The sequence below is a fragment of the Aspergillus sclerotioniger genome (assembly GCF_003184525.1).
Source record: "Aspergillus sclerotioniger CBS 115572 chromosome Unknown BO94scaffold_5, whole genome shotgun sequence".
Classification (NCBI taxonomy): Eukaryota; Fungi; Ascomycota; class Eurotiomycetes; order Eurotiales; family Aspergillaceae; genus Aspergillus; species Aspergillus sclerotioniger.
The window spans coordinates 43,753-64,787 of NW_020290995.1; the positions used below are offsets into that span (position 1 = coordinate 43,753).

Below are 21,035 nucleotides of genomic sequence, written 5' to 3' on the forward strand. Positions count from 1 at the left end.
GATACTAAAAATAAACATACCCAGACGATGTCCCGAATATGGCTTTTGTATATACACCAGCCTCGGTAGTATTCTGTAATTCTAACAGCATTGTGCCATGACCGGCTACCGTCGCTGTGTAGGAAGTACGCACATCCTGCGCGGTACTTTCGTCCCAAATGTTCTTCACAATTCCTGCATACTGGAGTCCAATATCTGGCAGATCCAAGGTCAAATCCCTACTCTCGTTACGCCAGTTGATGACGGCGGCCACAGTGCGATCATCGTATAACGGTCCGCTCCATACCTCGTAGCCCTCCTCGGTCCAGCGTCGGCGCAGGCTCGCGCTCTTGCCCAGTGAATCCTGATTAAATGAGATAACATCGGTTTGTTTCAGAACTTCCAGTGACGCATCATTGATAGCGGTGACTTCGTCCTTCAGGGCGGCGCCGATAATCAATGGACTCTTGAGAATCGCCCAGAGAGAAAAGTGCGTCTCCTCTTCCGGAAGGGAGAATATGTTGTTACCCACCTCCAGCATGTCAAGGTCCGGCCATTGGCCTGGGCTAGCAAAGTCTGTTTGTGGAGCTGCCTGGTTTATAGTCCGGAAGATGGTCCGCCAGTCAGGGATGATGTCGTTTCCAATGCGCCAAGAGTGACCGATAGAAGGTGCCCAGCCCGCGGGGAAACTGATGCCCCATTCACAAATCTGAAATAAAATAGTTCGGTTCTGTTGCAACAGAGCGTGGGACATGTTGGCGAACCTGGGCTCTGGAGAGGTGCTAGGTGCGTAGTTAACGTTGGGGTAGTCCGTTGCAGCGTCAGAGTAGCAGTTGTCATCTAGACCTTTTAACCAATGGACCTTGCCAATTTTGAGGCTATGAAGGCATACATTTGAGGGAGTCAACATTCCACGATGCAAATGTCTTTGCATCTTGCGCTTCGTGGTCTGTAGTCCCATATCAGCAACTCATATGACTGTTGGTTTTGGTTAACATACACAGGCTGCCAGCTTGGTCTGGCGGGCTTCCGCATAGCAGAATCCCAGAGTCCTGATATACGCCAAAAAGAAGACCCAAGTCATGGAGATATTCGCCCATAGCTGGAAAGCCCTGGGAAAATAAGGTATCATTCCATGTCAAAGATCCGTCGGGCAGTCGGTCCGCGACTGTCCAGCCACAGTCTGTCGTGACATATCGATATCCAAGTGAAGACAATCCTAGATCTACCAATGCCTGAGCATTAGAGTGGACAATAGTTTCATTCGGGGAGCATGAGTAGTGATTGTATGTATTCCATCTGCTTAAATCATTAATTCCGGATACTCAGAAGACGTGCCTGACCTACCCCATTTGTGGTGTCAAAGCAAGGCCATTGTCCAAACGTGGCTTAAGTGTTGTACTTGATGCCACACTGCCTATTGAAGCATAGAGAAGAAATTGAAGGAACATTGTCACAACTCTCTGCCAAAGGCCTCGGCAATTGAGTTTCCGTCAAGTGCGGGGTGCGTCTGCAGATTTATATTCATGCATTTAACCGATGCCCTCGGGATGGAGACAATTAACCGGGACATCAGGAGCACAGTATGATCCCAATCTAGAACCCTATAGTATTCCAATGATTGCTAACCCTTTTAGAATTAACTCGACGGATACCCACCCGGCATCAACGACCACACATACAAAGCTAAAACTTGGACTAAGATATTAGTCTCAATGCTATCCACGAGAAAAATCGATAATTCTCACCCGATTAGTATCATAATGTGTGATAATATATTAGGAGACAACAGATACGCTTTGTGCTTTGGTTAGTGACAGTTCACAAACCGGCAACACTGCACTGTGGGCCTCAACAAATTCTCCGCAACTAGCCGGGTTCCCTTCCATTTTCACACCCTTCAATCGTTGGGCAGTAAATCACAGACGAGCATATCGCAAGTATGTAATTTCACTAGGCAGCAGTCTGCACAGATATAGCTGAAAATGTCGGAAAAGCAAACTGCGCTCTCGCCACTCTGCGGGATCTGGACGGGATTTGGACGAGCTCGCTAGCTGCAACTAGCCTGCAGGTTATCCAAAGTAGTCAAGCTCACCGATCCAGCATGAGAGGCATCATATGCTACCACATACTCGAAACGCACCACCCGCTTGAGGCGAAGGTGTAAAAGTCTCATCGACATGGGAACGATATCGTGGCAAGCGTAGTATTGTTTGGATAGCTTCATTGTGTCGCTCTGTGCTCCATATTGGCTCTGGTTGATCGGAGATGCAAATCCCCACCACAATATCATGTATTTTTTTTTGTCGGCCATTATACGTATCACCTGCAACCAGCTGAAGTGGCTAGACTTGATACAGTCAGACCCCCGAGCAGAAATGATTTAAAGTGCTGTTAGGTTCCCTCGTTCAATTTCCCAAGACATGGCGGCGAACATGACTTTCAAACCCCTCAAAATTGTTCCTATCTATGAGCTTCGTTCAGCGTATAAAGACCTTGGCTACTCCAATGCAGACTGCGCCAGACTTGAAGTCGGAGAAGCAGCCGAACATATCGCTGCCGTCCTCGACAAATTGGGCCATGAAGTCATTCTGGTCCCTGACATCCACTCTCTCATCAAGAGACTTGCATCTGGCGAGGGCGATACGTGGGACATAGCATTTAATACCACTGAGGGACTACATGGATCAGCCAGAGAGGGTCAGGTTCCAGCATTATTGGAGGCCTACCGAATCCCATTCACATTCTCGGATGCAGCCACCATGGCATTGTGCTTGGACAAAGGAAGGACCAAGGTGAGTGAATTTCATTGTCGGGACCTCACATGCATCCCTTTTCGGGTCAACCTACATTAATATGCTCACCATGGCTGATAATGTTTAGATGGTCCTCGAACATTTCAACGTCCCTACTGCACCGTTCGCCGTGGTCCATTTCAGTGACACGGACAACAAGTCTCAACTGGGATTGGATGAGATCCAGTCCATGATTTGCTGGTCTCAACACTCTGAGACGCTGCTCAGTCAATATCCATTGTTGGCAAAGCCTCTCGCCGAAGGGTCATCGAAGGGTATCATGGCAAGCAACAAGATCACGGGAACCAGGGGCTTATGTCGCGTGATCAACTCTCTCCGTGCTTCCAGCCTCTCGTCACTCGGTGTTCTTGTGGAGAAATATCTGCCTGGACGGGAATTCACGGTGGGTATTCTGGGAACAGGAAAGGATGCATGGGTCGTTGGGGTCGACGAGATTATCTGGTGCAACAATAGGTCAGCGTATCAAAATCGCGAAGCAGTGGAGTTTACAACAGAGAAGTCGAAATCAACTGACGACTGGGATGGAGAAGCCGATGAAGTCAAGGTCAGTCGGGATGACCCAGAAGCTGATCTTGCCTGCGAAACAGCTCTCCAGGCATGGACTGTTTTGCGTTTCCGCAATGGAGGACGGGTTGATATCCGGATGGATGACTCCTCGGGCTCCCCGGTCGCTCATGTCATGGAGATAAGTGTATCAACTCTGGCTAAGCCTGGCTTTAGCTCACGGATGACAGATCAACCCCCTAGCTGGGCTTCTCCCTCACTGGTCGCAGTTACCCATGATCGCCGAACATAATGATGTCTCTTATGGCGAGCTTATCGAACACATGCTGAATAGTGCTTTGAAGAGACGGAGGGACGGTAGTTCTAGCTAAGGATATTTTGCGCATCATTCAGAAGATTGTGTTCCGCCTAGGTAGATATAACCGTTAGCATCGCATATCTGTGATAAGATGGTACTATCAGCCTGTCCTTCAAATGCTATTTACAATTTCTGAAAAGAAACGAAGCCATCTGGGTCGAGAAAGAAACGCATTGGGGTGTAACCAGCAAAAGTGGGTTGTTGTGGAACGCAAGTCACTCCCAAATCGGAGTGGTGAGGCTCTCGTCTCTCGTCTTCCGTCCGTCATTTTCCGTACAACCGACACTTCTTGATATTTTATCACAGTCCCGCCGTCAGGAATACCAGAAATCTATCGCCATCCAGACCATCGAGATCAGTACTAATCGAGAAAACACCCTTTCTATGTTTGGTGGTAAGTATCAAGACAAGGTGGGTCATCCATATTTCGTTTTACTTTATCAACCTTTAGGCAGATTATTACTTGGGACTAACTGCCTCTCAGACAGGCGCATGTAGCCGTCCTGCTATGGCAAAGAAAACCATCCCAATCCAGATATTCTACTCGAAACTCGCAATTTATCCACCGGGAAGACAGTGACAGCTCTTAAGACCCGTGATTATAATATTCAAGGAACAGGTGAGACAGGGGCAAACCAAGACAGACGATCCACCACGATGTGCGTCCATGAAGCTCACAGATCATCCATCGATGGGATAGGCAGACGAGTTATGGGATACACGTGCTCTATCTCCGATCGGCCCCCTTTTCATCCGTTTTTACTATGACCTCGATGGCATCGTCAAGCAAAGCATCGCCCTGCTATTGCGAGTAGCCTTTGCAAAACCCAAAACAAGGAAGAATCCACTTGACTATTGCTATGCCGATCACATCATATAACCGGGGGAGGAGTGGGGAGTCGTCCCGCAATTCCTTCAACGGGATATTCGGGCACCACGGAAAGACTATCGGAAATGTTAGAGCCACTGATCGCTTCATAGCCACAGCCTCACCCTCAATCGTCATCCAAGACAAGGTTCTCACGCGCCGTTGTGCCGGAGCATTATCGATTCCTCGAGGTGGCTTTCCAGAAACTCGCTCCGCATCGATCTCCGGGATACCCATCGTACCCAACCCAATTCGCCTGCAGCTAGGAAATAATACCAGTCCACTAGATGCAGCAATGTCTCACTCTCGCTATTATACCCCTCACAGTCATCCCACATCCCCATAAGACGACCATCCGCCTCAATTAATGACAAACTTATGGTGTCACCTCGGCCCATCCGCCCTCCCTGAATGAGACATGTCTGTAATGTGGGTCACATCTCAGTCGATCGATTCCCCTCGCCATAACCGACGAGCCTGCAATTACTGCATTTGCAGAGGCCATTTCTCCGATGTCTCGCCAGGGACATCCACAGGGATCCAAGGCTCAGCCAATCACCGAGCGTCCCGGCCCCACCGAGTTATATTTAGGTCGATTTTGCCATCGAAAAGGACCCTTATTTTGAGTCTAATCATAGCGTGGCAGGGAACCCACCGGACTAACCCGCCTCCTCTGGGCGGAATGACAACATACTATGCTGGGCAATTAATGGCCCTCCTTGCATTGAGACATGAGATAATACACTGCCATTTCAGAGGAGGAGCTGCTAAATTTGGGATTTGGTCGAGGTCAAGCAAAGGTATAAAAGGGTGCTGGTTGCCGTCAGTAAACATGTTCTCATCATCATAATTCTCATCCTCCTCACTCATAAACACAACTTCAAACAACACTCTCCAATCCTTTATAACACATCATCAAAATGCAGCTCAAGCACCTCCTCTTCACTGCCGCTACTGCTGCCGCTCTCCCGGCCACTGACGCCTCTTCCAGCGAGACCTTCGGCGTCATCGCCATCAGCTCCGGCAGCGGTGTGCAGAACTCTGCCTTCAACGCCGCCAAGAGCAGCATTTTTGCCGGTCTTAAGAGCCAGAATGCCAGCTGTGACCGTCCCCAGGAGCAGTTCGCCACCTTCTACATCAACCAGGGTTCTCTCTACCTGTATGACGCGTCTGCGACTCCTCAGGAGATCTTTGTTGATGCCTCCGGCATGGGTATGTCCCGCCCTTGAGCCTCGATTCTCCGCTTTGTATCATCATCTGACCTTAGTACTTATAGGCCAAGGTGTGATCCAATACACGACCGGTGCTCAGCCTGCTTCCGGAGCCCGTGGCGGCTGGGCCATTGACAGCAACAACCACCTGCAATACAATGGAAAGGATCTGATTGCCTGCCCCAACAGCATCGATGGAGCTTGGAGTATCTGGGCTGACGCCGATGTTGAGAACCCTGGTGGCAACAAGGACTGTGTCGGAATTGCTGCTCGGATTGAGAAGACCACCAACCCCAACGGCTGCGTCTACACTCAGTAGATTGAGAACAGGATGCAATTATAGGTCAAAGGCCTGCTTGGGGGGTTACTAGCACTTGTTTGGGCGTGATTGATATGGTAGACGACTGGGGTCGTTGACCGCTTTTGTTTCGATTGCTGTTAATATTTAATCTGGAAATCCACAACATAATTTTCGACATTTAACGGTCCTTGTAGAGGGAAGTCTCTAAATATTTGATCTAGGCTACTGTAGTGTCGTGCCCTTCGACGAATGCAGACAAATAGCATGAACTTGCAGGGAAATGGGGTATTCCCGTCCACCAAATGAGGGGAGAGTAGTGAATTAATAGGCATTCACCTGGATGAATCTTATTTTGCAAGGAACCCTGACCGTAGAGAAAATGACAGATCCCTAGTGCCCCACCAGAGATCGTCTCCACTGAGATGTATAAAGGCCCCTCATCCCCCAGGCGTTCCGTGTTCTTGCTAGTCCATCAACGCTTGATGAAACCATCGTGATCTCTGATGGTTATACACAATATCCTCATATACTTCACACGTGAAGCATATATTGTAGAGACAGTGATCCTCTTCACTTGATTCCGTCCTCAGCGCTACACTTACAACCACAGGATTTTGCCTCAGTGATAGAGCAACCAAGATAGCCGACCAGACTGGTATCTCTGTGTTATCTATTCTCTGTCATCTATTCTCTGTCATCGCCTAGGGCGTGCTTTCGAACGAGCGTCGATAAGCGTCTTTAGATGGGTTGTGCTTTCCCGGCGTAATGGAAGTATATGCGGAAGAACCAGGATGACGAAAAGCTTCCGAGCCTTCTTCTTCAAGGGCTTTGCCATTGACCAATACCCATGGTTGTCTGAGACCCAACGACGGTTCGGAGTGGAAAGGAAGTTGGTGACTTTTGGAAGTTCTGGTCACTTGGCGTGTCTGCGATCATGCACAAGAAGGTTGTGTCAGTCATGGCCTTCCTACTAGAAGGGAAAGGAACTCAACTGAGGTAATCAGGATGGAAATACTCCAAAGAACAAACCCCATGCCTTGTGATTGGGTTATTTCCGACCGGCATGATTAGTTGCCTGAGTGCCCGGGTGGCTTCTGCGGGCTCTCCAATCGAGACCTTGGTTGGATTGAAAAGCCGTGAGGCTCTCAAACCTAATGATCCCTGACTCGACTCGTGGGGTAGCGGAAGACTGACCATCGATATTCACTAACAAGGGAAGAGGTCCAAGACCTTGAAACGATGTATGTGATGCAGGAAGCCGCTGATGGGCAACATGAGTGCCTTGTGGTTCGTGAGATCTGTGGCTCTGCAACAGTTGCACAAGAATGATCTGGGACAAATATATCAACCATAAGATAGATACAGAGCAGAAGGAAGTCATATAAGCTGCGCATACAAAAGCCTTCTCAGGAACTGTGGGAACCAAGGCAGGTCATTGAGAGGGGTGTCCCCTGGGCATCGTGTGTCAAGGTCAGTAGCTACTGTCACGGGATTTATGACACTATGCTAACAGCAGCAGAGGTTTCACGGAGTGACACGAAGCAACACAAAGCAAGACCACCATCAGGCATCACTCAACTAGTTTGAATCAGATAGTTCTAGGATCTGAAAAGGCGTCCAATGGTCTGCCTAAACTGAGAGAAGCAAAGGCAGAGGGTCGCACCCGTGAGAACCGCCACATAGCCTCATCAGCAACACACGGCAGAGAGTGTATGGGCAGCCTGCCACCCATACCGTCACACAACAGGTACTGTGAGACACATTCTGCCATCCCACATTCTCGAAAATTTTGATCGAGTCATCCATCTTCGCTTCTAATCCATCATAGATCAATTGTATCGCTACATCCATGTTCTACTGCCTAGCCTATATACACCTCCCAGGCTCTTGACAAGTACAGAATAGTTGTTACAGTGTAACAGGAACCCCTTGAGCTCGACAAGGCAGCGCCATGGAAAGTTCTAGCACGTACAACAACACATATAGGAAAACATACACGTTACCTGTCCCAGACCTAGACCAATCATTGCGTAGCCCGACCTCACTTAACCTAGGGTATTGCTGTCTGAATCAGCAGTAATAGCTATAAATAAGCCCTTCTTCCCACAAATCCTCCAAGTTCTGCTTTCTCTCGTAGGCCTCAGCATCGCTACTCTCCAACGCAGACACCACGGGTCGACCAAGGCGAGTTATATCAACTGAAGTCGATTCCTGTCATCGTTCTCCTCCTATCTCCTCCTATCTCCTCCTACATTGATAGATAGATTCACTCATCTAGCTCTTCCCGAGTACCAAGGTTTTCTCCGGTCGCCATGACTGCTTCACTGCCCGTCCGTCCCCTGGCCATTCACCTGTTCATAGATATACTGACCACCACTAGCTGATGTCCTTGTATAGATGGAAAGGGACTAAAGTGGCTTGAGGTAACCCTGTCTTGGTGTTTTTTGTTTTTATTTGACATAGACTGACCATCGTCAACTATGCATAGTGGCGTGTCCTCCATCGTCCTGTTTGCCCGCACTGCCCGACCGAGCTCAGCAACTTCGGAGCAACATGCAGTATACCCATCATACTCTGAGCTATATCCAAGCTGTCCCTATCGCATTGACGGATAACAGCAGCTGTCCGACGAGTAGAAGGTCGGGCGGGATGAAGTAGGATCGACCGTATATATACCCCACTACCACTATACCACTGCAGTAAGACTCAGCAGGTATTACCAGTCCTTGTTTATCATCATGTGTCAATGGCTAATTATGCTTTCAAGCAAAACGCTCAGCAGCATGCGTGGTCGATGATGTCAGCATATCATCTATGGTTCGATACTCGATACATAAATATCTATATGTGTATACGATTTCGACAACAAGTTGCTGCTGGACCTGGCACCTATACATCACCGAAGGCACTATCTTCTTTATGTTGGCTTGCCTTTGGCAGCAGGCAGTGGATCATCCTATTCTCTCGCCCTATTGTCTGGCCTGGTCTGTCTCCTATATGGTTGTTTTGGTTAGTTGTTCCCATAGACTTATCACCATTACATGGTCCATATCGTTACTGACACTATTCATTGCAGACCAGATGACGGCAACTGAGGTATACATCCTCATTTTATATATACAACGACCCCATCGCTCGTGCCATCGTGCCGAGAAACATGGTGGTCCAATAACCCGTTGGAAGAGGGTATAACACCTGGTGGAATCGCAACATCTCACCGCGACCCAGCAATCGTTCTCTTTGCCCATCGACCTCAACTCTTCCACCCCGTCTTTTCATTTCCTCATCTCTGGCTACGGCTGCTATTAGCTAGTCGCCTTCGCTTGTTCGATATCTGATCCCCACCCCACGTCTGCTGTTCCAGCTAGTGGAAAATTGGTGGGAGGTACCATCTGGGCGCTCGTCGATTCGTCATTACATTGCCACTCCACGGAGCTACAATACAGAACTACAACATCTGGGCAAGTCATCGTCGGCGGCACTGGAGCGGCTCGTGTTAGAACCGCTGAATTCTGGAGGCACCGTCCCAGCTCTCGTCAGTCCATAATCGACTCGACACTCGATCCTGTCTCGAAACCGGTTACATCGTTCCTTATCATGTGCTGTAATCATGGAGACACAACATCCTCGACAAGCCATCGTCGGCGGCACTGGGGCATTTATCAATGTGCCCTGGTGAGGATATCAATATAGATATCCTCTGCGCTCGCTTCGTCTACAAGGTGGCTGCGCTGGGGCATTTATCAACGTGCGCTGTTGAGGATATCAATATAGATATCCTCTGCGCTTGCTTCGTCGACAACGTGGCTGTTGCGCCACTCCAATGTGGCTCAAATCGCAGGATTGACCTCTCCGTGGACAGTTCATACATCTGATGGCTTTCAACTCCCTTGGTCATTATCCTCACTTGGATTTTGTTCTTATCGGCTCAAGCACTGCTCTGCCTCAGACTATGCTATCACGTCTCACGGCTCGGCCTTTATCAACGCCTTAGCGTACTACTGCTAATGAACGTACAATTCATGCTCGCCTTTGCGCCTATTGATGCAACAAGGTTATCAAGCAGTTCCTATACAACACACGCGCAGATCCCTCCCATGTTCTACTGGTGGTTTGCGGGGTGGAAATCATGCCCCCATTATACGATAGCCGATAAAGCAAGATTGCTGGGAAGAAATGAACCCGGTGGTTCTTCGTCAACTCTACGAGAAAGTCGGAACCATGCCCCCATTATACGATAGCCGGTATAGCGAGCTTCTTAAAAAGAGATGAACCCGGTGGTTCTTCGTCAACTCTACGAGAAAGTCGGAATCACGATCACTACGTCTCAGCCAGAGCATTCGGTGGCCTGCACCTCAGTTACAGTCATGCAAGCTAGCTGTTCAATATAGGGCCGTTGTGCCTTTCAGTATCGCTTCCTTCAACTACGCGACCGTTTTGAGTCAGCCATGTCGACAGGACGCAAGGTCTTCGAACGATTCCCTGTCGCGATGCAAATAATATAAGGATGGTGTCTTGATATAGCGAGGGTTATAGAGTGGACACGGTGCATGTGGTCCTGTGCCCTATCCTCCCACATGAGTATACCACATGAGTAGAGAAGAAATCATGGTGCCCCGGACCTTAGCGTCGCGAGCTGATACCGAATCGAGCCACCTGAGTATACCACATGAGTATACAATAATGGTGGCCGGACTTTAACCTCGCGAGCGGATACACAATCGAGTTTTGGCAGCATAAACCACATGTCCTATAGTCACTACGAAGACACTCCGGTCAGGTCGGTTGCGTCTCACGCCAACCCAAGCCACACGTTCGATGTTCTCACGTCGTCAGAATCGAGGGCAACGCAGGAGTCACCCAGTGTTGAATCTTCATATATTCCGCTGGATGTCATGGAGCAGAATGACTGTCAACACCCCGCACGCATGTACCCCAGAGAAGCTGCACATCGTCACGTGTGAAGTTCGTTATCTCCTTTCGAAGATGAGATGTCATATACGGGACCATCTTGAAGATGTGGAAGATGTTCGGCACGATCTTGTGTCCGAAGAACGCTGCTCACGTCTGCTGCTGAGGATCCAGAACTCACAGTGGCTTTCATTGTCTTTTAGGAATGGGGTAATCTTTGTAACTATAGGAGCATGATGCACTGGTATAGCAGACTGTTAGCACGAGGATGTGGTGCATGTTATTCTCATCTTCTGTATCTAGCCATCTTAATATCTCTATCCATTAAGCATCTTTTCCTTTCCGCAAATGCCATAGACAAACCCCAAGACTATCGGTCTAGCCATAGAAAAGCCACGATACGCAATCACAAGGCCTGGCCCATTCCATCGCAGCAAACGTTTGACCCACTCAATTGACACACCTGCCACTGGTCCACAGTATGCAGCATGCAGCATTCAGCACACGACAACACACTCGTTCACTCGCAATCAAAATCTTTTCGATCCCAAACCCATCCTGCCAGCAGACAACCCGACTCCGTAGTATAATATCTCAAATGTACTACACAGTATATTCCCGGATCTCCCGGAAGCCATCCAGCCCAACCACCACAATCCCGCAGTAGACGGCATGATGAGTTCCCCAATGACGATCGGAACACATGAAACATGCCTAATTAGACAACCCCGACACCTCCGACGATCGCTCCATCCGGGCCGAAATACCCGACTGAAGTCATTCTACGATCATCCCAGGATTCATGCATTTATTTAGATTCAATAGTTTTTGCTGTTCCAACAAATGTACAACATAAACACAAACACAGAGAATAGTATGTAAACGTATCCAACAGTAACATAGTACACAAAAGTCAACCCAATAATTTTCCACCCACCAGACCAGGTAAGGTAAGTAAGTAGGTGGCAACGGCAAAAACAGCCACAACCACACCACACCACCCACGAATCAAACAACCATCCCCAATGTACCCATCCAAGGTTCGCTTCGGAAGTCACGGAAAATACTCTACCTATGTATCTATTTCGGGAACCTACATCTGCAGTGTTACTACTCCCACCGCATCCCCCTGGTGAAATCCTAATCAACTGACCAGCAAATGACAAAAGCCAAGCCTCACCACGCCACAGCCAAGCCACATCCCACAACAAATAGCAAAACGGACAGTTTCAAAACCCAACCAACACACGTCACTTTCCCCAGGCAACATGATTCCTAACACAACACCTCCCAGGTACCTACGTAGGCCTAGACTAGGTAAATTCAAAAACCGGGTATACGCGTGGACCCAAGAACAGTTATGTCCTCATAGTGGATCCCGCATTGCCGTGTTTCCCGTCGAATGCCGGCGTGCGTTGACCATCTTTCTCCATGGTGAGAATGCCCCGGGGGTGTGTGATTCGTGGGTTTGGGGGGGCATTGCCACGGTGGCTGGGTACGTAGGAGGAGGGATGCTATTCTTGTCTGTTTTGGGGGAGGGTGGCCCTGAATTTCGGTCGAGTTGATTCTTATTTGAGCCTCGGCGGAGAAAGGGATTGGGGGGTATAAATTGGGGGGTTCTCCCCGGGGTAGAACGGTTTGAGTTATTTGTTTATCTATCTACTGTCTATCTTTCGTATTATATTGTCGGGGCGTAATTATCACTCCTACATACATACATACATACACCACTGCATACTACATCCACTACAAACTACAAACTCCCAACCTCACCTCACACCCACACCCACCACAACCACCAAAATGAAATACCACACTACCCTCCTCCCCCTCCTAACTCTCGCCATGACTTCCCTCACAACCGCCGACCTCATAACCTCCATAGTCGGCGACGTTACCTCCGTCGGGGGCGACATCACCTCCGCCGCGGGAGCCGCCGCTTCGGACGCAAAATCCTGGGGCACGAGCATCGCCTCAGCAGCCGAATCCTGGGGCACGAGTGTTGCCTCGGACGCACGATCCGATGCCTCTGATGCCGCATCCTGGGGCACCTCCGTGGCGTCGGATATCCGGTCCGATGCGTCGAGTATTGCCTCCGATGCGAGAAGTAAGGCCTCGGATGTGGTGTCGGATATTACTTCCAAGTGGGAACATACGACGACGTTGACGGGGAGTGGCGGGAGTGCGACGGCGACGGAGACGGTTAGTGGGGTTAGTACGGTTAGGACGACTGCGACGGGGTCGGGGACGAGTGCGAGTGCGACGGGGGCGAGTGCGACGAGTACGAGTTCCGAGGGGGCGGGGGTGAGGGCCACCCCTGGAGTTGGGGGGATGGGCATGGGGATGGGATTGGGGGCGGGGGTTGTGGGGGTGTTGGGGGTTATGGTTGCTTTGTAGATGGGGTTGATCTGGGGATGGGAGTTGAAGGGGGAAAGTGAATGGATGTACTCCGTAAAAGGGGGGCATTGGGGGAGGAAGGAAGGAAGGGATATGATGGTTATGATACCTATAATGTACATGAGATATTCGGTTCTATATGAGACTATATGATGTTTTGTCTATATCTACCTAGTGAACGGTAGCTTCGTCGCTTTTGCTCCCCGACTCGGTATCTGAATCCCCCTCTACACCATCGACAGTCATCTTTGGCCCCGTGTACCACTTCCGTGCAAACAAAAAGTAGTACGTCATGCAGGCAATCCAGACGAACCCGTTGATCACAATCGTGTAGTTCATTTCCGACGCTAGTGCCATTAGTATGATTTCCAGATGAGGATCGGCAGACTTACGGCTTGGGTTCGGCCCCGTGCTTGGGAACATCGACAGAATCAATCCAAACACCAACCATACCACGGCTACTATCGCAATAGGCCGACTGAGCCATCCCGTGTAGAACTCGCCAGGACGGAAGCGTTCCTTTCCCCAGATCAGCCGGCAGAGGATCGGCGTTCCCCATGCCACGTAGTTGCTCGCCACGAACAGCGAGAACAGTGCATTCGCGGCCACCGAGTTGATCAGGCACAACAGTCCGAAGACAATACACACCACCACAAGACCAATAATGGCCCGCACAGGCTGGTAGCGAATACGCCGGCTGACATGACGGAAGTAGTTGGAAAACGGCAATGCGCCGTCTCGGGAAAAGGCCCATGCCTGGCGGGAGGCAGCAACAATCTTAACATCGTTAGCATCATGGCATGTTACCACTGTGTGACACCTACCAAGCTCAACCCGATCAGGAACTGAATCACGATCAGCACGCCCATAAACCCGAGTGCCCCTTTCTTGCCCAGCGCATCATAGTAGATCTGCGCCATCGGCTGTCCAAACACCGTATTGATCGTCGCATCCACATCCTGGTTCATTACGGCCGCCAGAATGCTCAGCACTAAGAATCCCAGCACGCATGCACATCCTGAAGACCAGATAATGCCCAGGGGTACCGCCTTGGCCGCATGCAAGGCCTCCTCGCTCATGTGCACGCACGAGTCAAAGAATCCGATCGACCAGATCGGCGCCAGGAATGCAAGGATGAAGGTCCATCCCGTCGGCCACGAGGTGTCGTTGTCCACGTGTCCAAAGACATAACTGCCGGGGTTAAGGAAATCCCCGCGGGAGACCTTGCCCACGGGAAGGGCGATCACGGTGGCGATAATGATGGCGATGTTGATGTAGATGCAGAAAGTCTGAATGCGCGGCATGATAGGGCCCGAGAAGATGCCACACAAGGCGTGAACAAGGATCAGGCCGACATAAACGCCGTAAATGGTACCGTTGGAAGCGGACCAGTTGCCGTCGCGGGCAATCGAAACGCAGGCGAGGATCATAAGCGAGAGAGTGTCTAAAAATTAGCAGCAGTCCTCGCGGGGTTCAGTCAGACATACAATCCACAGAGCACATTCCACCGATCAATCCCATGGTGTTGCTGTAGCCCACCAAGAAACTCAACGCATTCTTATACTTCTTCCCCGCAAAGTAATGCGTCCACCAGTATAAACCTCCCGCGGTGGGCATTGCCGATGCCATGTCGGCCTATACCTGTGTTAGCGTAATTCGACAAGGTCAAGGGGGCCCTACCATAGCCAATCCAACAAAGAAAATCAAAATACTCGCAGTAAGCCAACCCTATATCCATCAGCGCTGTTCAACAATCAAGAAAGAATATAGTACCCAAACCATCCCCGCAGGCCCAGCCGGTAAGGAAAACGCTATGGTGGATGCAATCGAGGGCACTAGTCCCATGATACTGAACGCGACGGCGAAGATTTGCACGGTGGAATACTGGCGACGGAGTTCCTGCTTGTAGCCGAGTTTGGCTGCTCTGGTTAGCAATGTCGCCTCAGACCGGTCGCAAACTTACCCAGCAGTTGCGAATCCCCCGGACCCGCGAGTCCAGCCTCCTCCGCCCCCGAGTTGGCCGAGAGGGCCGTGGGTGAAGCCTTTGCGACCATTGCCTCGGTATGCGCGCGATTACCAGGCGGAATCGAGCTGCAAGACACGGTGGTCGAAGAAGTCCAAGAACAAAAGATTGCAGTCGAGGTGGTGACGGGGAGCAGCAGTTATAGGGATCGGATTGAGTTTGCCAAGCCACGGACCAAGTTGTCTGCGTGAACGGCCAGACTTGCTGCACCGGCTGTCAAGGTGATGGAAAGAAAGGACAGGGAATGTCAGGATATCCCTGGAATGCTGGCGACCTGCCTGTCTGGTGCTGGGGGAATCTTCTTCCACGGACCTCTTCATCTCCTCACTTCGGCTCCCCACATGGGGGATGTCGTGGGTCGCCGATCACCGGCTGCGAGACGCATTGTGCCACTGCCACTGGCCCTGGAGACCGTGGCACACGAGCAAAATTCGGTTCATCGCGCCGGATCCTCATCTGCGATGGATAAGATCAGACGACATGCAGATACATGGACTTACCAGGTGCGTCTTCAGCAAGAAACACAGGGAAGCAGTGCTATACAATGGGCGGCGCGGTGCAAAGGCAATCGGGCCCACCCGAGTGAGACTGCGGCCAACCCGGTCCCTGGTTTACTGCCACTAACCCCCGTCTAGACCCCAGGCTCCCAGGCTAGTAACAGGTTAACCCCTCGATAGTCGATGCTCGATCTCATCGCACAATGCCGCCCGTCACTACGCTGGTTACTGTTAGGCCGACGGATACAATCTCCAGCCAGGCTAATTCGGACAAGCGAAGAGCTAACGGGTAAACACGCCGTATACTGTATGTACGCAATGCAGCTAGGAACCAAGTCTTCGGCCATGTCCCGCGCCCGTCGACTCAAACTTCAGTCTTCACTGCGCTTCGCAACTCCACTCAGGAGCGCCACGGAACCATGGCCAAACTTAGTTCCCCAACTACTTCCTGGAGTCCAATAGTGAACCATACTTCGCCTGGCTCTCTTTCCATGACGTGCATACTCCAGACTACAGCGGTACGTTAACCACACAACAAATACAAAATCATATCATTGACATTCACGTTGCTAGAAAATCATCCGCAAAATATGTAATATACAAACGGCCCTGATTGATGCAAACTCCGTGTCGCCAAACAACCCTAGCTGTCGTTGCTGTTCACATCATTATTACAGGGTATCTATGTGCCACTTTTATCGTACAGTCTATAATACATGAGAAGGGAAGTCGCGAGGGCTGGCCTCGTCCATTACACCACGCCTTAGCGTCCTTCGAGGACCTTGAGAACCAGCTCGTATGTCCCGATGGTGATCGCCGCCGACGGCACCGTCCGGAGAAGGTGCGCCGTCAGACCGCCGTACAGCGCAATCACACCCTCCTCCTTCAGAATCAACCGCGCACACTGCAGAATGCTGGTATACTTCTGACGACCGTCCGCCATCGGGGCCTGTCGAAGCCGAGTTCGGATAACCTGCATTTGTCAGACTCGTCCTGGCGGGTTCACAGCGTTGGACTCACCTCATGAGGATACGCAATCAAGCAAGCAAACAACTTCGACAATCCTGACGCTCCACTCAAAGCAAGACCCTGGACAAAGTGATTCGTTTCCGAGTTGTTGTCTAGATCGACCTTCTTCGAAATAACCCCCTTGATCCGCTCGTACATGGCCAGGTGCAGCGTGGTCTCGATAGTGCCCAGGTAGCTGGCCGTCAAGCCTCGGTAAAGCCCCTTGGGACCCTCGTGCTTCATGATCTGCTTGACACAGTCCAGACTGCCCTTGTATCGACGAGCTCCGGCTTTGTCGAGCTGGAGACGGGTCTTCACCACCCAGATGGGGTTGGTGGCAGATCCGGTGGCGATACCAGCGCATGCGGCGGACATGGCATGCACAAGAGTTGTATCCTTGTCGCATCCCAGGATTTCCGGCAGGAGGCGTTTGCAGTTGCCATATGTGTAAAACTTCACCGCACTGGCCGGGACAACGCCCGTCAGGCTAGGACCCAGGCCTTTGAACATACCCCGCCATCCTTCAACCCGGTGGATGGAGAAGAGGATGCCAAATGTCTCACGGAAATGGTGAATCGAAGACCGGACGAATGACTGGCGGATGTGCGGTTGTATGGGAAGCGGACGGTTCGTGGCCTGTGTCTGGTAATAATCGGTTTGCAAGCTGAAAAGAAAGAGTGTATTAGCGTGCAAAGCTCGTGTGCAAAGGACGAACAGGTATCCTACCGGGTGCGAAGAACATCAAGAGGACTCGTGACAATCGCTGTGACCATACCACCGGACCTATTAATCATCAGTATTCAGCTCCCAGCAGAGCATCAGGACAACTCACGCGCCGGCGATCAAATGGGACCATGATCCCAGGCTAGACACGCTGGCCTTCTCTTGAAATGTCTCGGTCGGCAGTGTCGGCGGAAGCGGATCTCCAGACGCGCCTCCCGACTGGTGAGCAACGGGCTGCATCTTGCCGAGGTGGGTGATATCGTAAGTGTCTTCCTGTCTGCTCAGAGGCACTTGATGGACAGAAGACTCCAGAGGCCAAGAAGGGACCGGGGGATGCAGGGGATTTGCCTGACCTGGACGAGATCAGGAAAGTTTTTTTTGCAGGAATAAATACGAGCGGCGAATCCCAGGCGGTCTGGCCATCCGTCACGGTCATGTGATCTGACATTCAGGTCCGCTCATTCCTAGCGGCGGTTCCCACTTCAAAAGCTACTTTACCCAATTCACTCGTAGCTATTTAACGCGCTCAAGTCAATCGGCATCAACCTGCAATACCCTTGACTACCGAGTATAGCAACTCATACATCAACAAATGCTGCTTACTCTGGCGTGTCGGGGCGATCTGTCCGGCTTGCCTTAGTCAGGCGGCCCCACCCCTCGGCGGCCCCACGGCATTCCCCATCCAGTCAAGGGAACAGGAACCGGTTTGTACGGTTTCTCCAGATTCACCATGACCCAGAGGCAGACATTCAAGACAACCTGTGGTAGTCAGCAGGTACTTCACAGTTTCATAGCATGGGGCTTTTCTTCACGGCTTTGTACCCGCAGTTATCTTATCTATCTAATGCTACTAGTATAGAATCCCAGCATGAAAATATATACCTGTCCAATGGCATCCTTAAATCCCCTGTATTCGATTTACCTGCCACTCTATTCTTTCATGTCACTACAAAAACGAGGTATGTTAGGCGGTAAGCCGAGTTTATATGTTTGTAGCATGGAAAATATCACAAATTTGCTGAAATGAACGACGGACCCAAATAACCCCAAGAGACAAAACGATCGAGGGAAATTCTACATGTTGTCGACCAAGTAAAACCTCCAATGTATCACACTATGATCAATGAGAGGAATGTAGCTCAGTAATAGCCAATAAATTCATCGCAATAGATACATCGTCTAAGCTTGATCACCCGAAAGAATCTCTATCTCACATGAAAATGTGAAACTATCAGTCAAGTAAGTATTATGCGTGGACGACCATCCTTAGAACCAATCAAATCTTTAGAGCAGGAAACCCAAAGACAAACAAATTCATATAAAGACGAAGAACGAATAAATGCCTCCTTCACTCTACCTACCCAACCAATTAATCAATCTAACTAAGAATGCGCCGCCCTCACTCTTAAGACAGTCTGAATATGTCCATGACACAGAACCATTTCCTGCCGACGAGCAAGAAGACTAGCGGTTTTGAGCACATTTTTTATCTGTCTTCCGTTCAAGTTATGACCTGCCAACTCGTCAAGTTGTTGCTCAGAGAATCTCAATTTGACCGAGTCGCCAAGGAGCTGAATCCAGATCTGGCGGCGGGAGTTGGCATTGAGGTCTGGGTATCGGAGGGAGATGTGGATGCGAGATTCGAATGCCCGGTCGATGGTTTCGGCGCGGTTGCTTGTTAGGAAGAGGATCCCCTAGGTTGTGTTTAGTGTGTTAGTTGAATTTGATGATGTTGTGGTGTTGGGGAGGGGGAGGCTACCTCGTAGTATTCGAGTAGTCGCAAGAACACACAGACGAGTTCATTTCGCTGCAGATCGCTTTGATCGCGTGCTTGCATGAAGACATCGGCTTCATCGAGAAGGAGAATGGCACCCCATTTTGGAACCATGCGGAGGACGGGTTTCATGTTCTCTTCCACGCGCGATGCACTGGTGCCTAGATCGCCGGCGCTGAGGACGTAGAGAGGGACTTGCATGACTTCAGCGACGCTTTCGGCTGTGAGGGTCTTGCCGACCCCTGGGGATCCGCTGAGCAGCATGACGACTCCGCGGCCTTTGCCTTGGATGACGTCGTCGAAGACGTCGAGGTTACTAGACTGGGTCTGGGCAAAGGCAAGGATTAGCTCCTTCAGATCGTGATGGCCATGGGGAAGGACCAGGGAGTCAAAGGCTCGCGCGTTCCAGACAATGTCGGATACGCCGTCGATGAAGAATTCCAGCCATCTTTTGTCTTTGAGGGAGTAGCCACGCAGAACGGGGGCTGCGATTAACAAGTGGTTGTCTGTTAGTTTGTCGGATATATTTCCGGAGACGGCTAAGGAATCGCTGGGGTTAAAGGTTTTGTATGCCTCTGCGTCGATGATGATGCGGCTTTTGACGTTGTAGCCATTCGTACCTTTAGTTAGAGCTAGGCCTTCGTACTGCTTGTAGTGATGGCCTTTGTACTCGGACCAGAGCTTTCCACGGGAGATCAGATCCTTGCGAATGAGGGCTTGGTCGCCATGGTATACAAGAGGGAATACCGACAACGACATAATGGGCTTGGTGCCCTCGTAGTATGGGATGAAAAGGTGATGCGGCATGTGCCCGAATTTGGTTCCGTCAAAATCAACATAGGTCGCGGCAATTACGAAGGTTCTCGAGAAGGGGTCGACCTCGCTGGATTCCATCTTGAAGATACGCCTGCGGCCGTTAACGATGCTGAAAACGGCCTGATGGGGCTCGAAGATCGTCCAGAGCGAGTCATAAGTCATCACACCGTTGCGGACCAGATCGTTCTTGCGAGAGATAACGTCGTGCAGCTCTCCTTCCAAAATATTGTACAGCAAATCGATGTGGGCTTTGACCGCCTCGTCAGACTCAGTGTCTCTGGCTTTGGTGAACTTCTTCCAGCGGTGGACAAACGGCTCAAAGGGACTGGCAAATTCGACGCGCTCGAGTTCCATGGTGAGACGGGGATAGCCACGCATGACATCGGCCAGAACACGTTTGAGATGGCCACTCTGTACCACGATCGAATGTATCTCGAGGTTCTTACGTCCGCTGTAGCACTTGACATTTCGGACGAGGAGCGCGTACTGGCCTGACTCGGAATTCTCTGCTGGTCCAACCAGATCAGTAGGGGGTGTTTTAGTCCATGATGTGCGAGAGCTCTTGTCAGGACTTGTCTCATAAAGATGGCAAGCCTGGCATATAGAGCCTGCTGGGGCGTAATCTGCAGAAGTGGCATCGGCCATTGGCAAAATCCCTGTCCTAGGGTTCAATGCTGGGCTGGGAATATTCATCGGGTGGGCATCATAGAGTATTGATGGGATACTGGAAGGTTGGGGGCCACCTCCTCTTCTCGTATATCCTGTACATCCCAAACGTCGCCGGGGTAGTTCGTCCGTAGTGGGTGTGTTTCGTTCTGTTGCTGGTGGATGAAAATCCGCTCCAACAGC

At 50.6% G+C, this 21,035-nt stretch overlaps 8 protein-coding genes across 8 annotated transcripts; 4 read left to right on the plus strand and 4 right to left on the minus strand.

Moving 5' to 3' along the window:
• Positions 1–4: 4 nt before the first annotated feature.
• Positions 5–1,430, minus strand: BO94DRAFT_459186 (glycoside hydrolase family 27 protein; the record flags this gene model as incomplete). Its single annotated transcript, XM_025607830.1, has 4 exons — positions 5–819; positions 872–928; positions 980–1,278; positions 1,327–1,430. The coding sequence occupies 4 exons, from the start codon at positions 1,428–1,430 to the stop codon at positions 5–7; spliced, it is 1,275 nt and encodes a 424-aa protein (XP_025470621.1).
• A 984-nt stretch (positions 1,431–2,414) lies between these two features.
• Positions 2,415–3,750, plus strand: BO94DRAFT_509770 (D-alanine--D-alanine ligase family protein; the record flags this gene model as incomplete). Its single annotated transcript, XM_025609712.1, has 3 exons — positions 2,415–2,774; positions 2,863–3,486; positions 3,530–3,750. The coding sequence occupies 3 exons, from the start codon at positions 2,415–2,417 to the stop codon at positions 3,668–3,670; spliced, it is 1,125 nt and encodes a 374-aa protein (XP_025470622.1). The 3' UTR covers positions 3,671–3,750.
• Positions 3,751–5,044: 1,294 nt separating this feature from the next.
• On the plus strand, positions 5,045–6,055 carry aspf34 (cell wall protein PhiA; the record flags this gene model as incomplete). The annotated part of the gene is made up of 2 exons (XM_025616676.1): positions 5,045–5,737; positions 5,802–6,055. The coding sequence occupies exons 1-2, from the start codon at positions 5,446–5,448 to the stop codon at positions 6,053–6,055; spliced, it is 546 nt and encodes a 181-aa protein (XP_025470623.1). The 5' UTR covers positions 5,045–5,445.
• A 2,739-nt stretch (positions 6,056–8,794) lies between these two features.
• BO94DRAFT_311438 (uncharacterized protein) lies at positions 8,795–9,350 on the plus strand. The gene has a single exon (XM_025606827.1). It carries the CDS (start codon positions 8,852–8,854, stop codon positions 9,227–9,229), a length of 378 nt encoding a protein of 125 aa, XP_025470624.1. The 5' UTR covers positions 8,795–8,851; the 3' UTR covers positions 9,230–9,350.
• Positions 9,351–12,751: 3,401 nt separating this feature from the next.
• On the plus strand, positions 12,752–13,345 carry BO94DRAFT_582288 (putative GPI anchored protein; the record flags this gene model as incomplete). The annotated part of the gene is made up of 1 exon (XM_025615467.1): positions 12,752–13,345. One exon carries the CDS (start codon positions 12,752–12,754, stop codon positions 13,343–13,345), a length of 594 nt encoding a protein of 197 aa, XP_025470625.1.
• Positions 13,346–13,464: 119 nt separating this feature from the next.
• Positions 13,465–15,553, minus strand: BO94DRAFT_531857 (putative GABA permease (Uga4)). Its single transcript, XM_025610991.1, has 7 exons — positions 15,309–15,553; positions 15,119–15,264; positions 15,026–15,073; positions 14,833–14,980; positions 14,170–14,789; positions 13,738–14,122; positions 13,465–13,692 (listed from the first exon to the last, which is right to left on the minus strand). Exons 1-7 carry the CDS (start codon positions 15,397–15,399, stop codon positions 13,517–13,519), a joined length of 1,614 nt encoding a protein of 537 aa, XP_025470626.1. The 5' UTR covers positions 15,400–15,553; the 3' UTR covers positions 13,465–13,516.
• An 863-nt stretch (positions 15,554–16,416) lies between these two features.
• On the minus strand, positions 16,417–17,962 carry BO94DRAFT_531858 (putative mitochondrial carrier protein (Rim2)). The gene is made up of 4 exons (XM_025610992.1): positions 17,706–17,962; positions 17,600–17,656; positions 16,886–17,537; positions 16,417–16,838 (listed from the first exon to the last, which is right to left on the minus strand). The coding sequence occupies exons 1-4, from the start codon at positions 17,834–17,836 to the stop codon at positions 16,629–16,631; spliced, it is 1,050 nt and encodes a 349-aa protein (XP_025470627.1). The 5' UTR covers positions 17,837–17,962; the 3' UTR covers positions 16,417–16,628.
• Positions 17,963–18,832: 870 nt separating this feature from the next.
• On the minus strand, positions 18,833–20,845 carry BO94DRAFT_531860 (ATP-binding protein). The gene is made up of 2 exons (XM_025610993.1): positions 19,356–20,845; positions 18,833–19,290 (listed from the first exon to the last, which is right to left on the minus strand). Exons 1-2 carry the CDS (start codon positions 20,829–20,831, stop codon positions 18,979–18,981), a joined length of 1,788 nt encoding a protein of 595 aa, XP_025470628.1. The 5' UTR covers positions 20,832–20,845; the 3' UTR covers positions 18,833–18,978.
• Between the last annotated feature and the right edge of the window lie 190 nt (positions 20,846–21,035).

Coding starts and splice junctions, on each gene's coding strand:
- BO94DRAFT_311438 (XM_025606827.1), top strand. CDS start 8,852: ATGGTTCGATACTCGATACATAAATATCTATATGTGTATACGATTTCG.
- BO94DRAFT_531857 (XM_025610991.1), bottom strand. CDS start 15,399: ATGGTCGCAAAGGCTTCACCCACGGCCCTCTCGGCCAACTCGGGGGCG. Junction 14,790..14,832: donor TGGAATGTGCTCTGTGGATT/GTATGTCTGACT, acceptor GCTAATTTTTAG/ACACTCTCTCGCTTATGATC. Junction 14,123..14,169: donor TCCTGATCGGGTTGAGCTTG/GTAGGTGTCACA, acceptor AACGATGTTAAG/ATTGTTGCTGCCTCCCGCCA.
- BO94DRAFT_531858 (XM_025610992.1), bottom strand. CDS start 17,836: ATGCAGCCCGTTGCTCACCAGTCGGGAGGCGCGTCTGGAGATCCGCTT. Junction 17,657..17,705: donor TCCCATTTGATCGCCGGCGC/GTGAGTTGTCCT, acceptor GATGATTAATAG/GTCCGGTGGTATGGTCACAG. Junction 16,839..16,885: donor TGATTGCGTATCCTCATGAG/GTGAGTCCAACG, acceptor TGACAAATGCAG/GTTATCCGAACTCGGCTTCG.
- BO94DRAFT_531860 (XM_025610993.1), bottom strand. CDS start 20,831: ATGGCCGATGCCACTTCTGCAGATTACGCCCCAGCAGGCTCTATATGC. Junction 19,291..19,355: donor GACTACTCGAATACTACGAG/GTAGCCTCCCCC, acceptor AACACAACCTAG/GGGATCCTCTTCCTAACAAG.